Below are 25199 nucleotides of genomic sequence, written 5' to 3' on the forward strand. Positions count from 1 at the left end.
TGCCTCTTGGCCGGGCGCAGTGGCTCACACCTGTAATCCTAGCACTCTGGGAGGCTGAGGCAGGTTGATTGCTCAAGGTCAGGAGTTCGAGACCAGCCTGAGCAAGAGCAAGACCCTCGTCTCTACTAAAAATAGAAAGAAATTATCTGGCCAACTAAAAATATATATAGAAAAATCAGCGGGGCATGGTGGTGCATGCCTGTAGTCCCAGCTACTAGGGAGGCTGAGGCAGTAGGATGGCTTAAGCCCAGGAGTTTGAGGTTGCTGTGAGCTAGGCTGACGCCACGGCACTCACTCTAGCCCGGGAAACAAGGCGAGACTCTGTCTAAAAAAAAAAAACCTGCCTCTTGCAAGGGCTGTTCAGAGGAAATTAGAAGATAAAATCCTCAGTTTCAAACCACCCTAAAACCTTGTGAAACAATTGCAAATTTCTCACTTAGAAAAAAGTGTTATGAACTATAACTAAAAATGAAGTCTGAAGAGCTAAAAATTGCAAAAGATATCACATTAGGTGTCTGTGAGCAGATAATGTAGAACCATTTCCTTCTGGACTGGTGTTCCATGACTGGAAACACAGGGTTTCTGGTACCTCTGGTTCACAAGCCAGTCGGCAGGAGTGCCTGGGGACAAGGTGCTGTGGGTGCTGGGGTGGCTCTAAGTTATTTGCAAGTAGCTTATTGTAATTATGACTCCTTGGGGTAAGGTTTTATGGCTTCTTAATATGTTACATACCATCATTTCCAGTGTCAGAGTTAAAAGCTGGTTCTCATCCTAGGACACAATGATGTAAGAAATAGCATTGCTGAGCCCGTTTTCCTGCCCTGCCCGGATGTCAAGACCAGTCTTGCCACTGGCAAAGTCGCTCCTTGGACTTCCTCTGGGACTAGGGCTTTCCCAGTTTGGGCCACAACCTTCAGTATAGAAACTGTTTCTGCTTATGATCCAGCACACACATTTCACGTAGTAATACCTACTCTTATTTGCACCACACTCTGGTATTTTCTATCCTTTTCTCTTAAGTTTTTGCTTTTAACATAGTGGTTAAGACCCATGATTGGGTTGCGATTCATAGTTTGAAACATATCTCTAGGAACTGGAGCACAGGGTAGGCTGTGGCTGGGACTGGATAGGCCCGTGGTGAAAGTTCTCACTGTCTTGGGTCGCATCACCCAAAGTACATCTGTGGATGCCTTAAAGTTTCTGTGATCAAGCCAATTTGGAGGGCTCTAAGATAATCACAGTAAACAGGTTCCTTTCCTGAAGGACTTCTCAGAGCATTTATGATGAGCAGTGGGTAGCAAACTAGTTACATCAGATCACCTGTGATGCATTTAGAAACAGACCGTTTTGCGTTAGCCAGTCATCCTGAGTCAGCACCTCCAGGAGTGGGCTTAGGAGCGTGCGTTTAGGAAGGCTCAGGGGAACGTCCCCGGGGTCCTGCCATGCAGCCAGGTTGGGACCGCTGCTCACTGTGAGTCTCCAGAAAGTAGACACGTGTAGCCTTTGCCCTTTACTCCCTGGACTTTGGAACCCTTCTTTTGGAGGACATCTCTTGAAACCGGTGACCTCTGGGACACATTTTGGGTGGTGTTTCTATAAAAGGTGTTCCATTGCTTGTTAGAAAGAAGAGAGAGACATATTCATTATCCTGAAATCAACAAAAACTGAGTTTTCTGTAAAATTTCATAGCAGGGACAAGTCATCCTCTGCCTTTGGCAATTCTGACCCAAATAATAGTGATGAAGGGTTTATTATATAAGCAAAATAAAATTTATGAATTATTTTATAGTTCTATTATCAACACAATGCTGTATCTCTGGCTATAGATCTTAAAGTCCAAGTTGCTATTAATATTAGCCAACACTAACATTGGCCAAACTCGTTTCTGTCTCAAAAGATAATGTGAAAGTTAACTTATCTCTGGAAACTCAAAACACTTGATTCTTCATAAACAGGTACTGTTGACGGTGTTGAGGGCAGGAGAACTTATTTTTAATAAACTAATGAGAATGTTATTAATAATTATAGAAGTATAAACCAGCCTAATTAATATATTTCCTAATGCTAAGCTAAATGTTGAATTCATTATAGATGTGTATACCTACATGCACATGAGCTTCCACCACCTGAATTGCCTTTGCTCCTCCTAAATGGACAGGTGTGAATGTCGTGGGTGGCCGTGCCTGTGCCTGGGGTCTTCCGCAGCTGCTGTCTAGTCTGCAGTTTGCGCTTTGGATGAATTTGGTCCATAGGTATAGGTAGATAATACTGCAGACTTAGATTACTACACAACTGTTGTTCTAGGAGAACTGCAAGAGACAGAAATAGCACCTCATAAAATATCAGCAAATGTTTCTCTGTGTGTATGTGTGTGGGTGCGGGCGGGGACACATTTTCTTAAGTTGTGTTACCAAAATGATTTCTCTGTAAATACATTTGTTCTGACTTAGAGGTAAAGCTGAGTTGTGACATTCAATGTAAAATACTGGGCTCTAAATTCTGTAGACAGTCAGGAGGAGGATGGGATTTAAAATAGAAATAAAACTCCTCTCTGCTGTTTGTAATTGGTAATATAACTTGAAAAGTGGCAATTTTCTACAATTGTCTCTAGTTCGTTCACCAAGTCTGTTTTCCCTATTGGATGCCAGAGGGAGATGAGTGAGGAAGGGTAACATAACACTAAGCCCTGATTTATTTCTATGTCACATGCTTTACTCACTTTCCCCCCATTTCATTCTCATAGTCATGTCCCTAGAAGGTAAGTGTGACTGTGCCCATGTTGGCGGCTCAGGGAAGCTGTGCCTTTCCAAGATCAGTTGGTGTGGCCAGATCTGTGTGACTCCACTGCCCTACACCAGGCCCACCTCCCTCTTCTGAAACCCTGAATCATCTCTTCAGCCCAGGTTTTCGTCGCGTGAATATGTGTGAGATAAAACGTGGCCAAAGACACGCCTTTAGTGCTGCACCTGGCTTATTGCCCCATTTCTGGTGCTTGATGCGCTCATCTTTCTGGTCACAGCGTGACTAAAAACAAAGCAGTGCCCCCCTTTTATTTGTGCTTTAATATGGTAAGCAGCAGCCCTTTAGTAGATGGGTAGAAATTGAACTGAAATGTATTATGCAATTTCATGACTCTGCCCTTCGTTTATGGATTTTGAATAGTCTTCAGGAGACATACGAAGCAAAAAGGAATGAATTCCTAGGAGAACTGCAGAAGAAAGAAGAAGAAATGAGACAAATGTTCGTTATGAGAGTGAAGGAGAAAGAAGCTGAACTTAAAGAGGCAGAGAAAGAAGTAAGTCACCTGTTCTCCTTCAAGGGAAAGAAACATAAAGGAGGTATTTTATTAATACACCACATTCATAGGACATCATGATGGCCCGAGTACTCTCTACATACATTTTATAACAAGTGACATACCAACCTGGCAAGAAAAATGGATCAGATGTTCTTATCCCCATTTTACAGATGATAAACAAAGTCATGAAGGTTTAGCTATTTTTGCAGTCACATACCTAGTTAGCAGCAAAACCAAGACTAAAACTAGATCTTAGGGCTCCAGAGCTGATCACGTGGTTTTGTAGCTCTATTTCCTCAATTTACAAGTCTTGTAATGCAAGATTTGGGATTCTGGGACTATTATTACTATCTTAGTCTGCCAGACAACTCAGTGAACTGGACACTGGAGGGGCTTCGGCACTCTCCACGTCCGTGCCCAGGTGTCTCCTTTGCTGGGCTCGCATTCCCTGCTCCAGTGTCCTCTGACCCCTCTGTCCCAGTGCTCAGGCCAGATTCACTGCTTCCTACAAGTTTATATGCATTTCTACTGTAACACTCATCCCATTGTGTTTGAGTGTGTGTGTGTGCAAAATGTCTGCTTCTGTGGTAGGTAAGGAGTATCTCGAGTGTTTGACCTGTAGCTCAACATATTTCTAAATCAAAGTATCTATATAATTTCCTCATTTTCTTGTTTTAATTTATCTTCATAAAAACTGCTGTAACTTAGAGGTTATTTGAATAGCCAATCACTCAAGATGGTTTTGCTGCAGAAAGGAAAGTTGAGGCTCATTTGCTGTTGGCTGTAAGAATCATGTGGATGTTGGGTAAAAATCTAGAATTCTCTAGTGAGGATTTTTTGCCTTTCTTCCTCCCTCCCTTCTTACCAGTTTTTGTTTCCATTATTTATGTTTCTGTTATTTAAATAGCTAATATATGTGTGTGTATATATATCTGTAATGATTGTGTGTATCTCTACGTAAATGTATTTTATACATTTTGAAAAAGGACTAGAGGTGAAGAACCACTTTTACCTATACAGTGAATTTTTTTTTGTTGAGATCATAGATAATTTTTATTTTCTTTATTCTGCCTTTTAAAATGAATATTTATCTTACTATCAGGAAAAGTGTTCAAGGAATTTTTTGTCCCAAGGGGTCTAGGGCTCGGAGGGACGCTCTCCAGCAGCCTAGCTGAGCCCCTCCAGGAAGTCGCTGAGACGGTCCTTCACACTGTGATTAAAGCTCATGCACTTGACACATATTTTGTTTTTTGGACAGATCCCAAGACCCTTGCCTAGGTAAGATTTTCATCCTCTTCACCAAGCCTGTCCTCCTCGTTTTTTCCCCAGCTGCATGAGAAGTTTGACCTCCTAAAGCGGACACACCAAGAAGAGAAGAAGAAAGTAGAAGACAAGAAGAAGGAGCTTGAGGAGGAGGTGAACAATTTCCAGAAGAAGAAAGCAGCAGCTCAGTTACTACAGTCCCAGGCCCAGCAGTCTGGGGCCCAGCAAACCAAGAAAGACAAGGATAAGAAAAAGTAAGCAGGTGTCACCCCCATCTATTGGGGACTTCTAACAATTCATTCCTCTTGCATGTCTCTCCTTTTCCCATTTGCAGACTGGAAACTGGTCTTTTACCAGAAAGATAAAAGCAAGTATTTTCTCTACAGTGCAGGGAAGATGATGAAGGTTTTTAAAGCATTTTTAAAGGGTACACAAAGATTAATTTATAGAACCTGACCACACTGATCAAGCAATCAGAACTGGCGTAGCCTGGCGTTGCCAGTAGCATCTTCTGCACCAACACTAGGATTCTCAAAGAAGACAGGTTTATTTCTCTTCAGTACCCTCTGGAGACAGTTCTCATGACTCTTGGTAAAGAGCATCCTAAAATTATGATTGTTAAAGTTATTTTCCTATTCTGTGTTGTAAGGCTTGGTGAGCCAGTCACCGAAAGTCTGTTCCCAAGATGAAATCTCTGCACGAGCGGCCAGTGGCCACTAGCTTTCCTCCAAATTCAATAAGATGATGAGTTGTTTTACTGTGAAATGCGATCAAAATGCTCACCCTGTTAAGACACCCCTGCCAACCCTCAAGCCACAACTAAACCCACTCACAAAACACTTTTAAATGGGGCCTTGGTTTAATGTGCCCAAGGGGCGGATTCTGTTCTTCAGTCGGTCACTTCCTATGATCCTCCAATAGCAGTTGCCTGAATCCAGTGCCGGGTTGGGGCCTCCCTTGAAATTCTCCTGTGAGTTGAAGCTCTCCTTTGAATCGCCACAAGGACTAGAGGGTGCAGTTTTATGACAATAGCTATTGGGTTGACTAAGCACAGTGGTAAGGATACCTTCGTGGTGGCCCAGTGGTGGATCCAGCCTCCTCTGTCTCATGTGCAGGCTACAGAGGCAGCTGCAGAGAATTCAGAACTTGTTCAGGATTCTTGCTGTTCCTCCTTAGAGGCCAAGGTTCTAGGGAAAAAGCTGACAAGTAGATAACAAAAGTGTTGGTACTTGGGCAGGCAAAGAATTACATTCTTTAAAAATATAGCATATAGGATTGAGTTTCTTAATTAACAATAATTAAGACTGTCGTATAGAAAAGCAAACACAGGGCATTAGGCCACTGAGTCTGGGTTAGCACGCAGCAGGGTCCCCCCTAAGGGGTCTCGCTCTGTGGCCTGCAGTGAAAATCGGCAAGCACTGCTGCGAGGACACACTGAGAGAGTTTTAGATCATGCTTTAGCAACTTTGCCTTTCTGAGCTCTGAGACAAGAGAAAATGTGTCCCAAGAGCAAGGGAGTAGGCGAATTTTCTAAGCAATAATAGAAGTAGTTGGTGTAGATGAGGCGTGATTATAATTGGGGTTGTGACAGAGAGACCCAAGTGACCAAAGGAGTCCAAGGGCCCAAAATTTAGCTAAGCTGGATTAATTCTGAGAGTAACAACTGCCTAGATTATAATGAAAACCCTTTGTAGCTATGAATGTTGGAGAATGACACTAATTGTGATGCTTCCCATGCAGATACTGAGAGATTAGTGACTCTTCTAGTGAAGACAAAGCCATTTGGCATCGTACCCTGTTGATCCACACTAACTCAAGATAAATATAGGGTGTGTGTGTGTGTGTGTGTGTGTGTGTGTGTGTGTGTGTCTGCAGGCATGAATGAAATAGAAAGAGCTGCCAACTCACAGCTTAGGAAACCCAAAGTCAAGCTTTTCTTACCCTGAAGCACTAAGGTGTGTAAAGGTACAAGTTTTAAAACTCAAAATGTTTATAAAAGACCAGCAACGCTAAGAGAGTATTTCATGTATACTAGATGTGCCTTTAAGCAATAAAAATTCCAAGAGCTGATCAGTATTGTGCCTCCATTAAAAAAAAAAAGTCTTAGTAACAAACTTCCCAGTGTGGGAGGTTTCCTGGCCATTTTGAACACGTGAGGTTATTTTCTTCCCATGCTGGGGCCTCACCAATGTATGATGCTTTTAAGGTTATGTGAAGCCTGTGTGAATTCTGTTTTAGCCTTATTTGTATATTCTCCTTTATTTTTCATGACATTAGACTTAATTCGGTTCACAGTTGTCACGAGGTTTTGGCACACATTTTTTGTGTTACTTTTTCTAGGTTCTTACCCTTGTCCACACTTTCCCATTTGTACAAAAGTAACTGCCAGTTGGAGGCCTCAAGTGTCAAAGTAAAAAAAAAATAAAAGTCACCCCTCTACCTGCCAGTGGCAGTGGAGAGTTGTGGTTAGAGAGGACCACAGAAAGACAGTAGTGGGAGGGGGGGGGGACAGAGCAGCACTTTGCAAAGAAACGCAGGGACACTTTCCTCCTGGCATAGCGGGAGCAGACGCCGGAGTTGCCACTTAGGAGCTGGCTTTGCTCGAGATAGAAAGTGAAAAAAGAGATGCTTATTTATTTACCCGCTATGCTTCCACCTCAGAGCTTACCTTAGTTTTTCTAATAGTTTTAAATTCTCTTTTTTCTGTTCCAATGACACACTCCTTTTTTAACATAGGTAAGGCTTTATACTTCTCCTTGACCCGTAGTGGCATGAGAGTATGTTAACATCTCCTAAGATGACAGGCAAAGTAGAACTAACCCTGGCACTGCCATTAGCTGGACCCCACCTTCTGCCATCTCTGGCCACCAAGTCACTTTCCACGTTTGCGGCTGCACCACAGTGGTGGGACTGCCTGAGGGTAAGCTGGTCAGTGGGTGGTGTTCGTCATTTCTGAAAACTCTCTGCACAACTGCCAGCAGGCATTTACTGGTTCAGATGCATCTATCCTAAAGAAAGTTTTAAAATTGTACCTGACATCTAATAACTACAGTTTACATAACCATCCACTCATCTTTTTTAAAAAAAAAATATTTTTTTTTATTCTAGCTAAGGAGTAAAGTTGTATGTTTTGGACTTGCCTAAAATTAGACATGTGGGTCTTGGGTTTGGCATTGCTTGTACCTAAAAGAGGGGGAAAGCTCCTGGCATTGCTGTAGCTGTAACCATATAACAATTGTCCTTTTTCCCCCCTTCCCAGTTAGATTAATAGCATGTCCTCCATCTACTGTGTATATTTCAATCCCCAAGCTACTTTAGACCTTTTCCTCAAGTCAGTTGTACAAAGGCATTTATTGTATATTTATTCTCTGACTCCTTCAGCAGCTCAGAAGTGGAAGATGAAGCTCCTGTTCAATACTAATGTGATACCCAAACCTAATAGATAATGGTTTTGTGTTATTTGAGAAAGCAAAAACCAAACAGTAAATCCTTCCACTAGAACATGCAATGGTTTCAAGAAGTCACTTGTGAATTCTAAATTACAAATGGAAACTAACTATGTGTTCTTTAAATCAGTATTAAAATTTTGCTTTTGCTTGTCATGTAGAATAGCCTACTCAAGTTTTTGGTTTTAATTTCTGTCAATTCCATAATCATTGCATGAGCATTCACCATCGCTGAATGCTGGTGCTGGCGTGCTCCTAATTTTCCTTTCTTTTTTATTTATTATTATTTCTAACTTTTTTGTTTTGTTTTTTAACTTGCAGTGCAAGCTTCACATAAAGCCTGGCAAGCCAAGGATGTTCCCGCATTCACCTGCTTTTGCAGTAATATTGTATCTCTGCCATCTGTGTCCTTTAGTTGTTTTTTTGTTTGTTTGGTTTTTTTTTCACCCTTCCCCAAACACCAATAACTATTAACTCATTTTGCTGAATGTTGTTGGGTGGTGGAAAATGATAGAACAAGGGAATAACAGCAAAAGCTCTGTGCAGCTGGACTTGGTTTCCGGAAAGTAAATGATTGGCCTTTTATGCCTGTTCCGAATGGCAGCAGGAAGCAGGCCTGTCACTTGTATGTCGCTTTGGACTGAGGAAAGTGGGGTAAACTGCTGCCTGTACGTCTGACATGAAAACTTCTGACCGCCTCAGCAGCTGAACTAAAAACCTGAATAGCCATGACAACAGCTTGCATTTTCTTGATTTCATCTCCATGATCTCATGGTCCCCTAAACTCACTGCCTTTTCTCCCCACTTGCCCCAAACCAAGGTAGATTTGTATGCAGACAGAATGGTGGGTATGCATTATATATGATTTTTACACTTGCATGAAATTTTCGTTTTAATCAATAACATTATTTGGCCTGAGATTGTGGGTCTGTTCAGACCGTCCCCTCTGATGGCTTGAAACTGCATCTGAACACCAACCTTCAAATACCAGCCAAGTTGGTGTCGCCTGGTACAAGAAAACTAAGACCATGTTCACATTTACTGGTGTATCCTTGATCCTCTCACAGACAGAGATCTCAAAGGTTGGATCATACAACATTCTTTAGTAGAAGAATCTTCTACTAAGGATAATGGGCTTTCCACAACCTACTTACTATTTGAAATAAAAAAATCTTTAATAAACACATCTAAATTTGCTCTCAGTGGGCCAAGGGGAGGACCTAATGACTGCTATTGGTACTTCTAATAAAATTTTTCACTAATCAAGAGGAGAAAATTTGTACAACTACTTCAGATAGAAAATTTGCTGTAAACTCTGTGTCATCTGCTGCAGCACAAATTCGAAGGGACCTTGTCAATTTAAGATGGAAATGGGAAGGAACACAACACAACCAATGAGTCAAGAAAGTAGAAATTTTTCACATCGAGCTTCCTTGTTTAGTCTCCTTTCAATATATGGGAATAAAAAGAAGAAATAGAACAGCTGGAGTTTCGAATCCAGTTGTCTTGAAGGAATTTTCCACACCTTTCCCCTCAGCATGACTAGCTCTGTCTATCTGCTCTTTATGTCTAAGGCTCCGAACTCCTCCAGGATTAGGACGAACCCTTATGCCAGCACATATGCTACATGCTTGATTTGTATGGAAAAGGGCTTATTTAATCTCTTTTCTGTACTGTTCCTTTCTGATGCTTATCCTTTCATCTGTTTTTTCCTGCCAAGATCTACTAACAAGATCCTCCCAGCCTTCTAACCACAGTCTCCTGTTTCTTACTTGAAAGGTTAACATTTCTCATGAACCCACTTCCCCTCTGCGTTTTCCTTCTGGCCTTCACTAGTTGCAGGGTAAGTAAATAGGATAGAATGTGCTGCACCTCCCCTGACACGTATTTAAAAAAAAAAAAAATTAATGTCCCTATTTGATTCCAACAAATATTTTTTTTTCCCTTTTTGTCCTCAATCATACTTAGAGGAAAGAAGGAATGGTCTTCCATGAACTGATTAAGGCTTAATTAGGCAAAGTAAGATCAGTTTCATTGAAGCCCAGATTAAGGTGGAATAGAAACTGCAAAGAGAAACAGCAGCAGTAGTGGTCTTCACAGGTGTAGGAGCTACTGGACCAATATTTTTGTTTTTGCTTTTTTTTTTTTTTTTCTTCAATCTAGTCCGAAGCTAGCTGTGGAGCAGCCACGTGGTAGCCGGCATGCTGCTTCTAACCACGGGCTGAACTTGCTCATGTGCTGTGCACCAGACAAAAGCTTGAATCTGTGTGTCGTATGCTTGTTCCAACCACTGTTTGAGCATTTTTGTGCCTTGTAACAGGAAGTCCACTTTTAAATTCTGCTTCTAGCATCACTAAAACCTTTAAAAAAAAAATTAGCCTAACAATGCAAGGCATCCAGCTGACTTTTTGATTCCAAGATGATTGACTGCTGTTTTATGCATTAAATTTTTCACAGCAAAATAAACCATGTGGAGAGTCAGGGAATAAAGAGTCAAAAGAAACATTTAGAAGCTGTTTTTTCTTTTTTTTCAATGTGTTGCTTCTGAACTTTTTCCTCCCATGCGCCCCGGCCCTGTTTAGTTTGTTATTGCTGCTCTTCTTTTTTCTTTCTGTGTCTGTGCCTTTTTTCACAGTAGTCCTTGGCTCTGCACGGAATAAATGATACCCTCAAATCTAATTGGATGTGCTTTCGCCTTTGCATGTAAGTACAGTAGCAAGAAACCTTTGAGATCTTTCTGACTTTTTAAAGTTAGAGAAAACAAATGGGATGGATGGATTTTTTTTCTTTCTTGTTTTTTTAGAGGGGGGTAGGGAGATAATGGTTTGAGTAGCCTTTGTTTTTTTTTTTTTTTTAATGCCAAACAACTAGATACATTTTAAATGGCCACATTTCTATTTTTTTTTTTCCACAAGAATCAGGTAAATTCAACTTCTTGATCTCAGTGTGGAAGTCAAAAACTGCTAATCCCCACCTGTGCTCTACACAGCACCCATGGGTATCGTTGGATATTTCAGAGGGGCCTTGATTCTGGCACTATAGACCCAGCTAGAATGAGAAACTACTGCCTTCCACTGGAAAAATCTAAGAGGAAAAAAATTTTTATGCCAGGCTGCCTTTATGACCACTTAATTTTATCTTAGTTTAATGGTCTCTCCTTGGTGCTAACTGCTGGCAGTGGTCACCTTTTTGTGGGGGCGGGCAGATAGCTCTAGCTGGCTTTCCCCCACATCTTTTGTTCAAACATAATGACCATCTTTTTGCTTCTGGGCTTTAGATACCCATAACAGTTTTATGTGCTGTAGGATGTGGTGAAAAGCATTTATGAGAATTTATTGGCAATTCAGAGACTGTTTTCCCAGCTTAGGCTCTTCATTAATTGGTGAAGGTTTTGTCCAAAAAGGGTATCTCAACCGGGGGGATTAATGTAATGCCAGACACAGGTGACTTATGATCTTCCCTCTCTGCTTTGTAACTCACCAGCTGTGACACTTGGCTGCGTATCTTGTGCACCTCAAATGAATAGACTCGGTTTCCTTTCTTCACACACCCATAAGTGTTTCCCATACAAACTGCTGAATCAGGGCTTTCAGCTAGTACTGACCCACGTCATCCTGTGTCTGTGTGGTCCTGCCAAAACCGTCCATTCAGACCCCTCTGCTTTGCCATTTGCAAGTGTCTGGAATTGTCAGGTGTCAGCTTCCACAAGTCCTGGTTCCACTGACAGGACACGTATGTGATGACTCTCTAGTGGGAATTATAACCTACAAAGTCTAGTGTGTGTGTAGGTATGAAGGGAATTTTTTAAATAAATTGAAAAATTAAGCTGTGAACAGCATTAGAACTTTGTCTATTTCTTGATTTTAAAATATGCTGATATGCCTTAAACCGTAGTCATAGATCCTTGTCATTTTTTGCTGTTTGAAAAGAACTGATGTTTTCTAAAACTGTTGTGTAATCTACTTTCAATGTTAATGCAGAATTGTCCTATGTAAGCGGCATGTTAGACATTTGTCTTTTTTAAAAAAACTAAATAATTGTATTGATGTGAAGTATACCGTTTTTTTCAAATATGAAAGTAACCACTTGGTAACATGCTCGGTCATTTGGTGTCTATTAAGGTAGGAGAGCGGTGGACAGGTAATCTATGCATATATCACTAGTGCCAAGACATAAAGCGGGGGAAAATATATTTTTACCCAAACGTTGTTTTGTGTGCCCTTTTGTGAGTTCTTTTTAGTCGCTGCTTGACATGCGTATGTACACGTGCTTGTTATTATATTGGATCAAAGAAATAGGGATGACACAAGTCCTGTGCTTTCTTGCCTTGTGTGGCGGGCTTCAGACGCTGCCATTGGGCAGCAGCAACTCCAAGATAGTCGCCATGTGGTGTCCTGTACGTCACATCCCATCTCCTCCACCCTCTCTCGCCCATCTCTACCCGTCCGCCCTGCTGGTTCATGCTTTGGTGCCCAGCTGAGGCGTCTCCGTCCCCGGCCTCTGCAGCGATGCTGCTGCTGCTGACCCTGCAGCGCTCGGTGACGTCATCCCTTTAACTGACACGCTGCTGTTCTTTCACAGTTTGTTGTAGAGAAGCTTCTTGTTTTTCTTTTTGAAGACTTTAAGAATCACATTTGAATCTGAACCTTTCTCTTTTCTCTTCTGTAGCTTCTTCTTTATGTAACCATCCTGTTGACAAGCCCTACTCTCTCCTAATGGACATAGAGCATTAGAAGAGCAGGAGCTGTCTGCTCACACGTGTCGGGGAAGAGTTACCTCATTTCCACCATCGCCTCCTAGTCCTTTAAAGTCTGGGTCAAATATTGCACTGCTGTTTGTATTTGTCAACGTCTGTTTACAAACCACTGCCCATAGTGGATACTGAAGTGACTTACCACTACCAAAAAATAGTAGTATTTAATAATATTAATTAAAAGGAAGTTAATTGAAACAGAGAACTTGGGCCAAGACCCAGGGTCTTGTGCTGGGACCCTCTTGCTTAGCTGTCATGTTCTTGAAGCTGCTGATCCAAGATCTCATGGACTGAAGACAGCACGTACCCTAACCTGAGGTAGCCACCACCTCCAGGGCCCACAAACTTGATCTCATGGTAACTCCCGTCCTCTGTCCTATGAGCAACATTTTGGACAGCCTGATCAGGATCCTCAACAATCATCAGGTCATACGATCTGGGCAACATTTTCCCTCCTTTTGTTAGTTTTGTGGGTTGTTTTGGTGTTTGGGATTTTTTTTTTTTTTAACATTTGATATTGCATGTACAGAGATGGCTGCACTTTTTCTCTTTGGAGTGTTCTATTGATACAATGTTTTTATTTTTCAGCTGACCATCTGCCTCTTGAGAGAGAGAAGTGGGCATCCTTCCTTTAAATTCAGGAACCATTGTTGTTTTATTTGACTCTTTTTCTGTTACCTGCATCCCTTATATAAGTTGTTTTGGATTTGGGACTCTGTTTTAGAAAAAAAAAAAAATTCCAGTTCTGTTTTTTGTATTGGTTATTCAAACTTAATTTTGGTATCAAAATTATGCCAGTTTTAAGCTCACTTCAAGGGGAAATTGAAGTCACAAAATTCTGTTTAATATGCTCTTCTTATCTTGGATACAACCAAAAAAATCCCCGTTTTTGTTACTGGGGTTTTGACTACAAGTCTTAATCATGTTTAAAATGTGCCAGTGTTGGGTAGATGACTTTTCTGCCTCTGGGGCTCGATTTCTATTTAAAGATACCTTAAAATAACTTACTGGCCCATCCCTGCCTTTTTATTTATTGGGAAGCACCTTACCTTGTGTCCACAGGTTTTCCAGGACCATGGTGTTGGACCATGAAAATGAACCCCAAACAAGTCCATATCCTCTCCCAGATAACAGCATCATTAACAATGGTTCTGACTCACACTGTCTTCTCAGAGTCACCCGGGTGGCTTTCTCCACAATATCTGCAAAAGACCTGCTGGGAGTCAAAGCACTCGGACTGGATCACTAAAAATACACCCACATCCAAACGTGCACTTTTGCCAGCTGAGTGAGCCTATGGTTTCTTAAAGCTGACCCTTTTGTGACAAGTCAGATTCAGGGCTAGATTAATTTATTAGCAGTCACCTCTTAGGGGCAGTTTTCAAAGTCAAGGGACAGTTTTCAAATTCATATCTACTGTAGAGCATAGACATACCTCTTATTTTTTAATTTTATTACTTTTCTATAGATTTGCTTATTTCCATCTTCATTTTTCAGCCCCATAGTAGGTAGATCATAAAAATACTGTTGGTGGCATGAGTTGCATTTGGTCGAAATCCTTAGCAGTGTTCCGTTCTGTATAAGAATGTAATATATGCTTCTGTTGGACGGTGAATGAAGCAACAGTCCCTTCCTCTTGAATCATTTGATTCCTGGAAAGAGGTTATTTAGAACAATGGATGAACAAGCTGGCAAGCAGCTTTCTTTACTTAGAAACTATTATTAAATGTAAGTAAAGTGTGATTCATTTGAGCCATTGAATGATCGAAACATAAGAGTCAAAAGCCATCCCCTTCATACTACACATTAATCTGTAAGGACAGAAATCTGCTAGTGATGTGACCATTAGGAAAGGTGGGTGGAGGGGACCAACCCCTTAATTGATACCAGAGCATGACTATCAGTTTTGCAAGTTAAACATGTAGATCCTGTTAGGTGAGATCACTGTCATCACTAAGTCAACTGGCTTTACTCTTAAACCCCTTATTTTTAATATTTTAATATCAACTGTATCGTGTTGTTTTAAAAACAAAGTCTGCATCAGGTTGTAAAGATATTTTTTGAGCAATATTTAAAAATCAAATTAGGCAGTATTTTTTAAGTAAGAAATGCAGTCTGCTGTTGGTTGCTATTCTCTTTGTTTTAGCCTCCAAGTTAGAGGAAGTAAATAGTAATCATCTTAACGGGAGAGGCCAGGCTATTATAAGTGGGTTAACCTTAGTTCAGTTACTAGGGAGAGCTGGTCATGGACGCCCCTGGCCAAGTGCTTTGCCATCTCTCCTAAGAGAGGCTGCCATTGATTCGGCATTTTACCTGAGGTGGTTCTTTTTCTCAAGTGTTGATAAAACTGGTAGATTCTCCCAGGTTCTCCTGGTTGACCAATTAAGGGATATGAATCCATCCAGGGATGATTATCGGCAATAATAAGAATGGCCTATCTCAGAACAGATTGTGGAAAAGCAAAGCAGGGTGAATTGAGCCATCTGGGCCTATTTTCATTGGTAACGGGCTTTTTATTCTTCATTCAATCTTTTAAAAAATTACTTGATTTCAGATACAGACTCTGCCTTCTTATACAAGTGTAGTGTAGATGGTCCACTTGTGGTTAACACAGCACATGTATAAAGGAGAGATCCAGCTTGCTCATCATGTGCTGGTTGAGCTGGGACAGATAAAAACAAGTCCTCATCACAGTGTGCTTGACTGAACTTTTCTTCCCCATCAACTGTACTTATCAAATGAAACTTCCTTATTTTTTGCCTACCATTGGCCTAGATTGTGGGCAAACAGTTCCAAATTTCTGAAAAACTACATACTTTTCACTGTATTTAGACGACCTTTCTACATAAAACCCCTTGCTTTGCAGATGACTTACCTTTCCCCTTGGTGACGGTGATGACAGTGTGGCTCACTTCGAAGATCCTTGTACTTGAATTCTTAAGAACCATGATATCTTGTCCCTGAGATGGACGCCATCTGGTTTTCAGATCAATTTCTAGCAAGCAACTCACATATCCAGGGCTGGTGGAGGGATGGCGGGTGTTAATCTGAGAAGCCGAACTGTGCCCCTAGGCGTCCACTCACCTCCCTTTCCAACCTTGCTATTCCTGACTAGCAGCTGCAGACAAATGAGATCTTTTCACTGTCAGTGAAACATCATGTGAGATACAAAGGATTTCACAACTGCCCCAAGTAAGTTACTTGCAGGGCCATGAATTGAATGGCCTTTTAGTCCACTGTAGAAACTTTCAAAATTAGATCAGAGGAGAGGCTTTTATAATGAGGTTGGTCCCTGCTCCATGAAAGAACAAATGAATGTGTGTATGTACTGGAGCGGGGAGAAGGCATAACAACATTCCATAATATGGTTAAGCTGTGCATTGTCTGTACAATGCTTTTAGAACTCTATGGGGTTGCAATTCTAGCTCTCCTTTTTTTCTGTTTTACACCCACCCATCTACTTTCCTCATTCCTTCTCTCTTTCCAAGTACTCTATTCTCTATACAGCACCAGGCCTACATTAGGTGCTGGGGACGTAGCCACGCACTATGAATTGGACTTGTCCCTCTGTATGTCTCATAAACAAAGCAAATTTTTGGAGTAAAGAAAAAGATAAGCCCTTTCCATGCTATCTTGTCTGCTGAAGATAGATCATTTTCTGAAAAGGAAAAAGTCTATTATCCACCAATTGCTTTTCAGTGGATGCTTGCCTAAGGCTGCCCTTCATTCTGGAGTGTCCTATTGCCTAACAAAATAAGCTGTTTCCAAGAAATGAGAAACCAGTTCACTGGGCCTAGGGCTATTCAAAATTATTTTCTACTTCCTGTTTAACACAGTAAGGTCAATAATTCTGGCATTGGCTCTGCTATGAAGGTTTTACTTTAAGAGTCCAGAGAAAGAGGTTTTCATTCTATCCTTAACTCAGAAGCTCCTGGGAACAAAAACTAGAATTGTGAGCTCTTCTCAAGTCTCTATATCTGATGAGACATTCTTGGTTACCTCTATCTTTTCAAGGAAAAGAATATTCAAGAGGTGGCACAAGGGGGAGTTATAGCTCTGTCCTACATATTAATACATCATAAAAGCCACTAACCTCATCAGTATGGTGAAGGAAAGCTTTCAAGTAAGTGTGCACTTCATTTTTTCTGTCCTAATAATTGGTCAAATCCAACTAAAACAAAGCAAGGTTTTGAGACTTGGCTATTCTCAAGCCTTCTCAATTGTGTTTCTAGGCTACTTTGCAGGGCTGCACAACTCACTGATTGGAATTTTTAATTTGTAAAGCTGGTTGTTTTGAGGTTTGTTTTCAGAGAATGTCTTGCTGTTACCCAGGCTGGAGTGCAGTGGCTCGATCATAGTTCACTGCAACCCAGACTCCTGGGCTCAAGCAATCCTCCCACCTCAGCCTCCCAACATGCCAGGATTGCAGGCATGAGCCACTGCACCAAGCCTGTTTTGGGGTTTGCTTGGTCTGAGACTTGCTATCAGTTATCGTGGCTGATTTTGCTAAAGTTCCCTCAGTGTTGCATGCACAGGCCTCCTGTACCTTAAGTGATGTGAACTTGTAACTGCAAATGTTGATGTATTGGCTTAGCAACCAGAGGAGTATTCAACTGGTCATTACCGAACAGTATGCACAAACAACTCAATTTCTCCCAGAAATTTTAAAAGACGCTGTATTCTTTTTCTATTAGTGCCATCTAGTGGCCACAGCTCAAAACATCATACACAAACAACTCAATTTCTCCCAGAAATTTTAAAAGACGCTGTATTCTTTTTCTATTAGTGCCTTCTAGTGGCCAAAGCTCAAAACATTATTTAATAACAGGTGGAGACATTGTTTTAACATAAAGGCTAATTTCAAGAATTTTGGAGGCTTTAGAAGTAACATTTAGACAAAACTTCATGATATCATATATAAAGGGTAAAGGTTTAAGGTGAGTTAGAAGTTGAACTTTGTTAACAATTCTTAGCTGTGTGGCACTGGACAACTCTAATCCTGTATTTGCTAATGTAAACTGGGGACACTTATCTTGCAGGGTTGCTGTGAGAACATACGGCACAGCCTCTTTCCTTTCCAGTTGAATGTGCACAAACTACCTCAAAGATGGTAGTTCGGGACTTTTGGGGGACAAGATAAGCTCCCCACCATGCTGGCTGAATATCAGTAGCTTAACCAACTTCAAGTAAAAGGCTGTTTCGGGCAGTAATGCTCAAGCACAACTTGCCTTCTTGCTTCAGGAAATCCAAACTGAGTAAATTAGAAAGGATGAAAATGCATGTATGTAAAGAGTACAGAAGACACACATAAGTGGTGGCTGTCACAGCACAGGAGAAAAGAAATAAGTACTTCTTGGGGGCACAGACACCAGTCTTACTTCTCTCACCAGTGAGAATGTAGGCTCCAATTCTCACCAGCTTGGCTGAGTGCCGAGCTAGCTACCTTCTAGTTTCCTTCAGAGCCAAAGGCAGTGTTAGGAACACTTCTGACGAATCAGTTATACCTGAACTTTTATTGGCATCTACTCCTCATTCACAGCTCTCCCTTTCCCCTCCACAGTAACACATCATCTGTCTGCAGAGAAAATTCAGTTCTCCAGATAACCAACTTATCAATTTTGCAGAGAATGAAGTAAATATTTAGCTTCTCCTAGTCTAATCATCAATGACTAGATAGAGCATGGTCTTTCACTTTCTGTTGGAGGATTTACAGAATAACTATTAATACTATGTTCATCAAGTATATTCCCTTGCCTTTCCAGAGACTTCATGAAATGACAGGTTTTTTTAGCCACCAGGAGGCACCAGGAAATTATGACATATAAAGTCATAATGAGTTTCTAAATCTTGGGAGAGTTTGTGATGTGATGCCAAAATTTAACACAAGTAACTTGAACAGGCTGAGAATAGTTTCAGGTAAAACGGGAACTAACTTAACAGCAGGAATGTTCTTAATGTAAAGTTCCATGCTGTTCAAGAATATTGTGCTATTTTTGTCTCACCCCAAAGTCCTCCAAGGTCATGAAGAAGGGAGCTCAGATCTCTGGAGCCATGGCAGGGAAGGTATAACTGAAAGGATGCTCAGGAGGGTCAGGTCTCCAAAGTACTATCAATGGATTGAACTATGAGCTAAATAAGCTTTGAGGCATGAGAGCTAGCTAGCAGCCCAACCATTTCGCTTGATTCAGTGTCCCATAAAAACATCATGTTCCAAGGTGATTTACCATCAATTCTTAATATTAGAAAATCTTAAGATCAAGCAATGAAAATCCTATTGTCCTCTAACTTTTGTTCAGTTTGCAACTATTGGACTACAAATGAAATACTGTGACCCTATATTCTATGTCCTCATCTGTTAAATAGGGGAAAGAAAGGGAACTAAGTGCCATCCATTTTACAGATACTATGAATATATGTAATTGTAAACTTCCTGGAGCTCCCACAATTCAGAACTAAGAAGAGATCAAGATGAGTGAGATTTTATATGTATCTGTGAAGCCAATTCCTTGCTATCTTCGCATTTACTTGGATTGTAAGGTCATAAAATAGGCAGTCAACCCCACTACAAGAGTTTCAAGAAAGTCAGATGTTGACCTGAAAATACTCTTACTCGGCTAAACTTGAACAAAATCAGTGGGCTAGAAATGACATGTTATCTAGATACGGGTCTGAGCCTGCCCTAATGAACAGTCCAACTGAGATGAGAATTTCCAGTTTGGAAGATCCACAATCCACCAATGAGAAAATACCATAAAAGAAAAACTGTTCCTTACGTCTAAAACCTACATCTCTCAATTGCATTCCAATCTCCTTTTCTTCATGTTTTATTTTTAGTAAGCATATTCTTATGATTTCTATTGTTTTCCTTAGTTGAAATGGCAGTGCTTAAGCAATCAGGAACCTGTACCTCTTCACAAGCAAAAAAAAGTTACAGATACAAAGGTTAAGGACAACTTTTTATTGCTACCAGAGGCTTTTATCATCAGTACATGGTGTGACTGCAATACCTTTTCCAGACTGTAAAAGGAGCTCAGGATCCAGAGGTCATTAAGAGAAATACAGGTGGGCTGAGGAGGCAGGGGGAATTAACTTTTATCAAGGAAATCCTAACAGTTTAACATAAAACTAGGGTACTGAATTCAGTTATTACATGTTATAGGCTGAAATCATAGAGCTGCCCCAACACCTAGACAGTCTCTCCTACTATGATTATTAATGAGTGAAAACGGAGCAGTTACAAAAATCTTAATTTTAGTTATTACATACGTTTCTTTGGTGAGCACCTGGATATATATTAACTTTATCACAAATTCTTTTATGCAAATTCAAAAATGCTTTCAACAAATCTAAGAGTATCCTAATTACATGCCACTGTTAAATTTCACTTTAAGATAAACAAAAATGAAACAGTAATTGTATTTTAAACTGAAGAAACTGAAATGAGACAAACATAAAATCAATGTGGTAATATGAGACCTTTTTCTATTACCACTTCTGATTCATATTGGACAATTCCAGAGTACCCTTTTCAGATTAATTGGAATTTGAATCATAGATTAAACATGGCTGTCACACTGAAATAATATGTTCATTAAATTGCTAAAAAATAATTTTGGGGGTTTCCTATTCAGTGGAAATCAGTATAAACATGCATAAAATTCATTAAGTACTCAATGGAGAAGCAAGCAAAAGCAACAGGAAAAATAAATCAGGATACTGGGGACAGGTTTGCTAGCTATGAATTTTGGAACTTTTTAAAAAAAACATTAAATGTGAATTTTTAACATGGGGCAAGCTACACTACATTCCAGCAGAAAAAGAGTACAACTGACATACTAAAAAGAAATTTGCTTATTAAAAAATTTTGCATCTTTTGGATTTTTTATATCATTTTTTTGGTCTTTAAGTGGTTAAATAATGTTGAATTATAATTAGCTGGACAAGTAAATGAGGGTTTTTTTTTCTGGCTCACTTCAAATCAGCCCGATAAGGTATATATCCTTCTATATAGCCTTTCCTGGTTTTGCCTGTTCTACCCAGAGTAGTCTACCTTAGTTTGCACTTGAAGGTAACACTTGTTGAAACTACATAACAGAAACAGGCTGCAAAGGTGGACAAGGGGAAGCATGTCCCTCTTGTCTTGACAAATCAGTGCCACACACAGAACCCACATTTTCTGAAGCATTATCTTCATTATAGAGCCGTTTGATTCCATCATAGAAGTCATCCACTTCCATTTCCTCTACTTTGCGTTTAGCAGAGGTATGCTTGCACCCACTGGCAGCTGGGAGGTGATGGTAGAAGGCTGCTGTACCTCTGACTGGCACTTCTGGCTTGCTGTTGTCCTTGGAGAAATCTGGGCCTGGGACAGAGGAGGGATGTAATCTGAACACTCCTTTGTCACAGGTCACCAAGGTGTGCTTGAGGGGACGGTAGACATAAACGGAATTTAGAGGCAGGGAAGACTGCAGAGTAGAAAGGTGATGTGCCACAAGCTCCCGACAATGGATCAACTGGGAGCTATCCATCTGGGCCGGGGGGAAAAAAAAAACAACACCACAAAGGTACTCATTAATTAACTTTTAATAGGCTGTTCTGTCATCTTTGCTGGCCACTTTTCCTCCTTGTGCCCTCTGCCCTGTGCCTTCTTTTCTCTCCCCACATCTTCAAACGCATCTTTCTCCAGCCTACCTATAATTTTCTTAGAAATTATATCCAAATCTGTACTTCTAATATAAATCTCTTTGGAACTTGAATTCTGCATTTGCAATTATATGCTGGACATTTACATGAGAGCAGAAACTATTCTCTTTTGTTCACTCCTATATATCCAATGTCTGCCTTTTTTTTTTTTTTTTCAGTCTGTTCCCCCTGTCTACAAGACTCCTCAACCCCACCCCTCTTGGCCTCTTCTAATTTCTTCAGTGCAGACCAAAATACAGATAAATACAACATCAAGAATTTAAGGAAAAAGCCAGAGGCAAGAAAAAAAAATTTTAATCAGGGATGAGGAAGGAAACCTGTCTAGCTAAGAATTTAAAATATTTTTAAAACAATGAGAACTTTAGACAAGTTATATTTTGTACAAAATAGTAGATATAGCAACACTAGGAAGAAATGTTTTTGCTTATGTTTTTGTTTAATTTGGGAGTTTTGCTAATTCCTTCTTACCCTTCAGGACAGTTCAGGTATCAATCCTTTCTGGAATCCCCCTGACATTTCCCTAACCCCCTAAACACCTCAAATGCCATGGTCATCTGTTTCTGTATCAACCTGTTGTCATATTTACATTTTATTAAAATTTTTATTTAGTTACTTAGTCTTCCCAATATAGATTACAAGATCCAAGGTGCAGGCATTGTATTGTACTCATCTTTTTATCCCTAAGTTTCTAGCACAATGACTTCACATGGAAGGCCTTCAAATTACCTATAGCCAAGTAGCTCTCTGCCTTACTTTCCCTATAATTACAGCACTGTCAAAACAATCTTCCTGTAGCAGCATATATTTCTCCCCCACTATCTTCACCAGCACCCCAGTGCCTTAGCTTAGTACTAATAAGGCTCTCTGTAACCTGACCCCAACCTTCTTTTCCAGTCTTATTTCCTTAGCATACTCCCAAATTTGTGTTCTACATTCCTGCCAAACAGACCCACTCTCTATCATGCACAATTCTTCCCTTGTCTTACTTTATGCTTGCTCATCCTATTTTTACCTATTGAAATTGTATTACCCATTCCTTCCAGGCCTGGCTAAATGCCATCACCTTCAGGAAGCCTACCCTGACTGACCATTTAATAATCAGGGATCACTTTTTTCCAGTTTTGGTATTTTATACGTATTTTGAACATTTCTAGACCAAGTCTTTTTCATCCCTATATAACCACATAGAATGACTATCTGCAATATCACAGAGAACATAAAGGAAGGTAACACATTCTAAAAGAATACATTTGGTCATAAAATTATTACCTCTAAATATATTATTTGTTATTGAGAAAAATATCAGTGGACAGAAGGATGAAATGCTCTTAGTCCTCATGTAATACAAATGTAAAAATAACTGATATTGTCAGAAATAGACATGAAAATGGCAGATTTTAACATCTACAATTTGTTTACTAGTTTTCACCTAGTTTGAAAGGCACTAGATAAGATGCTATGGGTAAGACACTATTAATTAGTATTAGAGGGATTTTTTTCTTCCCTTAAAACAAAAAAAATTAAGATAGTTCCTCAACTATCAAGTTTACTACTGTAGGCTAGGTCTTAACATATGCCCCATGGATGCAGAACCACCTGAACCATGCTAAAAACAGTGACACAAAGCACGAAGAAGGGATTGGGCTTCTGCCAATACTTTAAGAAGCCTACAAAAGGGAAGTAATAGGTAACAGAAAGGAAAGATAAATTGGGAAGTGAAAAAAGGCTATAGCATAGAAATTACTTCTAAAAAGTAAGTACAGTTGTCCCTTGGTATCCACCCATTGGGAACTGGTTCCAGCACCCCACCCTCACCCCACCCTATGGATATCAAAATTTGACGATGCTCAAGTCCCTTATATAAAATGGCATAATTTTGCATATAACCTATGCAATCTTCCCCCTATACGTTAAATCATTTCTAGGTTACTTGTAATACCTAATGCAATGCCTATACATCACTTCCTTTGCACAGATTCAATATAGTACTGGTGAGTGACAAATTCAAATTTTGCTTTTTAGAACTTTGTGGAATTTTTTCTATTTTCAATCCACAGTTGGTTGAATCCACAGATGCGGGACCCGCGGACATGGAGGGCTGGCTGTACCTAGTTTAACGAACTGTTGTTCTTCAGCAACTGAATGATACCTAGTGGCCTAGAAAGTAGAAGTACCACAAATATTCTAATGCCTTGGTCACTGGGCATAATAAATACCATGGCAGATCAATACCAAGGCATAATCCTGGAAAAAAAAAAAAACAAAAAAACCCCACATCTATTTAAGTAAGACTATTTATGTCAATATAATCTTCCTGTGTAAAAAAAGTAAGTAAATAGTTATATTTTAGAGGTGAAGACTGGCAAAAAATGATAGGGCTAGTAAAGACACTGGAAATTATTCAAACCAAAGCCATCTATATGAATTGCACTTCCACCCAAGTACCAAGTAAGTCCTTTGTCCAAAATAATATATCAAAATAAATTCCTTCCTATCTAGTACAATATGAATTTCTTCTAAAAAAAAAAATTTTGATCCTTGTTGAGATCTAGGAGGAAACAACACAAGCACATATACTAGAATTACAACTCTAGACACCCACAAGTCCTCTAGTGGAGCTCTGTTAAAAGGATTTAAAATGAACTTTCTAATTACAATTTCTAATAATAGGGTGTCAAGAGAACTTTTATTGTTATTTTTCATAACAATAAATGACATAAGTTATAGGTCCAGATGGATCCAGGTTTGGTGGGCAGTAAGAAGCACTATAAATAACTGCTGGAGTAGCCTAACCTTAGCCATCTTCAAGAAGAACCAAGAGACCATGGTAAGGAAGGGTGTGCTTCTTTAACTCTCTAGTATTAAACTAGACATCTACTCCCACTAATCCCCTGCTAATCTAGGTAGAGTTAACACCCTGAAATTATCAGGGTGGGCCAAATCAGTCAGAAAAGGAGGAGACAGGAACATAGTCACACAAGTAGAGCAAGGGTAGAAAGGGTAAGAGAAGGGTTTAGCAATCCTAGAATGGTGACCAACAAGTGGCAGGAGAGCTCAATGGGGTGGGGGTGGGAGGCTAGGAAGGGCAAGAGGAAGCTTGCTTTTCAAACCTGGGTACACTCAACATTCTTTGTCTCAAGTCTAGAGGAGAGAGATAGGCAGAGCTAGTAATAGTGGGCTCTGCATAGCAAGAAATGTCTGTGATGGACCCTCCTCAAACCAAGACACTGGGAATCATGTCAGAAGTAATTCTGCCAAGATCTCACCAATCTGATCTGCAAGAATTTCCTATATTAGAATCAGAAATCCAGGAGGAATATATGATACTACTATGGCCTTGTCACAGGTCTAATCACAGAAATATCAGACCTGGTGTTCCTACCTGAACACAGGTAAACTTAGCAAAGACATAACTGAGTCCTGAAGAACCAAGAGCCATTCCTGTTTGGGCCACATGGGTTGGTTATTAGTCCAAGTTGGTTTTAGAGTAGAACTGCTAGAACAAGTCTCAAAGTCTCTACCAAGTTTCGCAACCTTATTTGTTTTTGTTCACTATCTTCCCCACTGCAACTTGAACACTATACATATGGGACAGAGACTTAAAAAAAAAAAAAAAAAAAAAAAAATCACTGTATCCTCAGTGTATAGATCATAGATTTCTCAATAAATGTTTGTGGAATGTAAGTATTAACATATGTATATAAGAGAATGCAAAAGTGGTTTTCAAACTATGTCT

At 40.1% G+C, this 25199-nt stretch overlaps 2 protein-coding genes and 1 long non-coding RNA gene across 9 annotated transcripts in view; 1 reads left to right on the top strand and 2 right to left on the bottom strand.

Annotated features, from left to right (window-relative positions):
• Window positions 1–13506, top strand: part of SEPTIN11 (septin 11) — a 105126-nt gene extending 91620 nt beyond the window's left edge. For 2 of the 5 annotated variants that reach the window (XM_045532865.1, XM_045532870.1), the window contains exons 8-11: window positions 3163–3295; window positions 4628–4815; window positions 8329–10710; window positions 12676–13506. In XM_045532865.1, the coding sequence (XP_045388821.1) occupies window positions 3163–3295; window positions 4628–4815; window positions 8329–8344 (337 nt within the window). In that variant the 3' untranslated portion in view covers window positions 8345–10710; window positions 12676–13506. Of the gene's footprint in view, window positions 1–3162; window positions 3296–4627; window positions 4816–8328; window positions 12216–12675 lie in introns of those variants that run through there. The other 3 variants (XM_045532867.1, XM_045532869.1, XM_045532866.1) reach the window with 3 other exon arrangements.
• LOC123624753 lies at window positions 334–16313 on the bottom strand. 2 transcript variants are annotated; one of them, XR_006730200.1, is made up of 6 exons: window positions 15636–16313; window positions 14196–14412; window positions 13810–13962; window positions 5628–5760; window positions 2106–2309; window positions 334–1613 (listed from the first exon to the last, which is right to left on the bottom strand). It is a non-coding gene; the product is annotated as an uncharacterized LOC123624753 (long non-coding RNA). The 2 variants fall into 2 exon arrangements; XR_006730199.1 differs by having other exon boundaries at window positions 13810–14412.
• A 3390-nt stretch (window positions 16314–19703) lies between these two features.
• Window positions 19704–25199, bottom strand: part of CCNI (cyclin I) — a 31035-nt gene continuing 25539 nt past the window's right edge. For both annotated transcript variants that reach the window (XM_045532872.1, XM_045532871.1), the window contains one exon: window positions 19704–21288. In XM_045532872.1, coding sequence (XP_045388828.1) covers window positions 20845–21288 — 444 coding nt within the window. In that variant the 3' untranslated portion in view covers window positions 19704–20844. The remainder of the gene's footprint in view (window positions 21289–25199) is intronic.

This window comes from Lemur catta, chromosome 19 (assembly GCF_020740605.2).
Source record: "Lemur catta isolate mLemCat1 chromosome 19, mLemCat1.pri, whole genome shotgun sequence".
NCBI classification, from domain to species: Eukaryota; Metazoa; Chordata; class Mammalia; order Primates; family Lemuridae; genus Lemur; species Lemur catta.